The 3,576-nt window shown below is 44.5% G+C and overlaps 2 protein-coding genes across 2 annotated transcripts; both read left to right on the forward strand.

Annotated features, from left to right (window-relative positions):
* Window positions 1-546: 546 nt before the first annotated feature.
* PPTG_08044 (hypothetical protein) lies at window positions 547-1,173 on the forward strand (the record flags this gene model as incomplete). The annotated part of the gene is made up of 1 exon (XM_008902945.1): window positions 547-1,173. The coding sequence occupies one exon, from the start codon at window positions 547-549 to the stop codon at window positions 1,171-1,173; it is 627 nt and encodes a 208-aa protein (XP_008901193.1).
* A 727-nt stretch (window positions 1,174-1,900) lies between these two features.
* Window positions 1,901-2,750, forward strand: PPTG_22310 (hypothetical protein; the record flags this gene model as incomplete). The annotated part of the gene is made up of 3 exons (XM_008903346.1): window positions 1,901-1,913; window positions 2,473-2,674; window positions 2,741-2,750. The coding sequence occupies 3 exons, from the start codon at window positions 1,901-1,903 to the stop codon at window positions 2,748-2,750; spliced, it is 225 nt and encodes a 74-aa protein (XP_008901594.1).
* Window positions 2,751-3,576: the final 826 nt, after the last annotated feature.

The following is a 3,576-nucleotide window of genomic DNA, read 5'->3' on the forward strand; positions in this document are numbered from 1 at the left end:
GGAAAGCCACACACCATCCAATTTTGGTGCGCTGCGCGTGTTCAAGATGCCAGCTCACTTTCCCTCTCCGTCTTGACAACAAACTCCGTATAATACTGCGCTCGACATCTCCGCAATACTCTAGCTTCTGTTGTATTTTCTTGTGTTGGCAGCCCCACCTAATTTTGTAACAAGTTTGCTGAAGCTCGAAATTCTATTAATAAGGACATACTCATACTAGTGTTGGCCATTGCTCATTTGCTTAGTCGGTGTTTTTCAAGTACATTTGGCTACGACTAACCGCCCTAAATATCCGCCTCGACTACTAACGATATTCTATTTAGCAAAGGAGCACAATATGAATTGCGCTCCGTTCTGAAATACAGTATTGCATTACAGCGACGGACATAATGCAACTGCTATCAGCTAACTATCAGTCGAATCCCGAAACGAACAGAAAAGACAGTGCAGATCGTGAAGAACCAACCAATCAAAGCACAATACTACTCAATATTAACCAATCACAAGAACACCAACTCGTTAATTCCCAACCTCTCAGTCGGTAAAATGGAGGCAGCCACAACACCGAACGAGGAGGACGAAGTGCTTTTGCACGCAGAGCTAGCAGCCGTGGACACTCTGGTTGCCGCGATTAGCGGGAAGAAGCTCCGCAAGCGCTACAGCGTTAGGATGAAGCGAGAGGTACTGCAAGCCACAGATGACATGAGTGAGCGCGAGGCTGCTCGCCCGCAAGGTATCCCGCGGTGGACTATATGCGACTGGCGAAAGAAGAAAGAGGAGATCTTCGCCTACGAAGGGAGCGAGAAGACGCTCTCGAGAGCGCCGGGCCGGCCCGAGAGCGTGCTGTTTGGGATGGAGCTGATCACTTACGTGGAGGACACCAGGTGTGACTGTCTCCCGCTTACGGCACGCGCTATGACTGCTATTGTGCGCGATTGCTACTTCGTGTGGCTGCTACTGTACGTCAAAGACGAGAAAGATGCGAGCACTGCATACGAGTCTCTGTTTCGGCTGCTTCCGCGGTTCGTTTACCGCCACGGGATTGTGCAGCAAACAGCGGATATAAAGATGTTATTCAACTGTCACAATTGCTCTACAACTGTATTTTACGCCACTAAAACCGACTATGTGCTCTTTATGTATATTAGAAAAAAATCGCTGCCATCCAACTAGCGTTCGTTGTCAAGTTAAACGAGAGTTTTGGTTCATATCCAGCGAGTGCTACCTACAATAATGACGATACCGGTATATATTATGACACTCCATCGTCAAAACCCTGTCGCCAAAAGGCAAAGAAGCAAAGCTATCTGTTCAATAAAAGCACTCGACGAGAATGACGGCCATTTGCATCATATGCGGGGACGGTGTAAAATTACCGGCGATGTCGCGGAAATCCCGACACTGCAACCACTTGTACTACAAAAAGTACAAGTGTAACCCCGATAATGTCAGTGGAGATCTAAGCGGCAAGCCCAGACTCATCCCGGCATCGTTTCGTTTGATGACTAAACTTACGAAATGGCTAAATCTACAGCAGTACGCTTTGCTGATGCTGACAGCAACGCGAGAGATGCATTACGCGGGAGACTTCAGGACGATGGTGTATAGGGGGCAGACCTTTCCTTCTACGCATTGAGCGACATTGCGTTCTGTCCTGTCCTAGTCCGTCTGCATCGACTGCACAAGCCCGTACGAGTCATCGTCGACTTTAAGTGGGTAGACTGCCATCAGATGCCTGAAGCTAAGGATTGACGCTGGCATTCCCGTCCTGCATCGCAACTGCATGATGCATTAGAAGCTATTTGTTCTTATATACACGGACAATATGTTCGTCTCCACCGGTAGTGCAAATCTGACTACTGCGGCATGGGATCGCAACGATGAGCTTCTCGTTCAAACCATGGGCCCTCCAGGTCAGTAGAGTTTGTTGTGTTTGATTTGCTTAAGATTATAATCGTGCTGACGTAATTTATCTTTATCTTTAACGTACCGTATAACACGGATCCAATGCTACACTGGTAAAAAAAAAAAAGTTCATGTACAATATAAAATGCATAAATGGGCGTCCAGTTTTTACTCCTGTTAGAAGTCTCTTGCACGGCGCACCAACAATTTCAGTTGCGCGCCAAAATGCCTTTCATCCTCCCACTTTTATTCTGGCAATGACACGAAGATAAAAAACAAAAATAGAAGTAAGCTGGGTGGACTTCGCGCCCTTGAGGAGGCCTCCGTTGTCGCAGTAGCAGCTGATGCAAACGTGCACCGTACCACCATCTACTGGTGGAATCGACAGAAGGATGACATTGTCAGTGCTTCTCCCTACAAGTATTACGTCGCTACAGGCAATCGACAAAAGCTCTCCGTAAAACACCCGGACCTCGAGAAAAGATATTTGTTAAAAACTAATCTGTGGCTAACTAAATCTTCAAAATAATTATTGATGTACCTACAGGTTATTAACCTGGATAACAGACATGAGAAAGAACCGCTCGCTGTGTGTTCCCATGGAATGCCAGCTGCTGATGCACGCTCGGTTCAAGGGGGACCTCTTTGCAAGTCGATCGCGGCGTGCAAACATCGAGTATTTGCGGCGATTTCTCAAGCGTAATCGACTTCCTATTAGGCGAATAACGCACCAAGGGCGCAAACGAAGATCCGACATGGAGGTAGTGGGGTAAAAATGATTTCGATTTTATTATTGCTGATTAAACTTAATTAATATCGTTTTAGCTTGTTGCAGCAATATTTAAGGCACTCTATCCAGTACGACATTGAAGAGCGCGCGGGGGGGGGGGGGGGGCTTTCTTTTAAAAGAGGCGTCCAAGTATGAAGCCGTCTTCAATAAGAAGCAGACAGGTATTAACATTGACATGAACGGCAAGACAACAATCGACTTTGTTGGATCTCCGACAGTGGACGTACCTCAAGGCACTTTGAGTTTCTTGCAATTTGTATTTACTTTTGTTTTAACGGTTTGTTAATGTTTAAGTAGCGAAGTCGACGGATTTTGCTGCTCTGTGTTTTTGACTGCTTCGGAGACTCGATTGTACGATCAACATATCCGTGTGAACAATCGACAAGGCAAAACTACATGTCAGTGGCAATGTTATTGAATAAACGCAAAATAAGATTTTAAATTTTAAAGGCAAAATAAAATCATGTTTGATATTAAATAAAACTATTAATCACTATCCACTTCTAGAAATATGTTTAAACCGCTCTAGTTGTTTAAATCATCCCATCGGAACTTCACGAGAGCCTGGCAAAATCTGCCTGTATTGGTGTACAATAGTGCCAGGGATAGTCAAAAACTATTATCTCAAATATTCCGATTTAACAATAAAATATTTAAATATTTTATTTTCTCCTTTTATGCACATAAAATATTATTATTAGACTAGGATGCTTCGCTTAGGCTGGGAGGACTGTGGAAGTGGCGTAAAAGTGTTTCGTGTAACTACCTTATGTGGGTGCAAATACTGCTTCGCATATATTGTTCTGTTCTCAAGGATGCAAGTCATCTTAAACCAGAACTACTCTAGATTTTTATTTTCTCCGTTTTTTTTTTTTTGGGGG

The sequence above is a fragment of the Phytophthora parasitica genome, assembly GCF_000247585.1.
Source record: "Phytophthora parasitica INRA-310 unplaced genomic scaffold supercont2.15, whole genome shotgun sequence".
Lineage (NCBI taxonomy): Eukaryota > Oomycota > Peronosporomycetes > Peronosporales > Peronosporaceae > Phytophthora > Phytophthora nicotianae.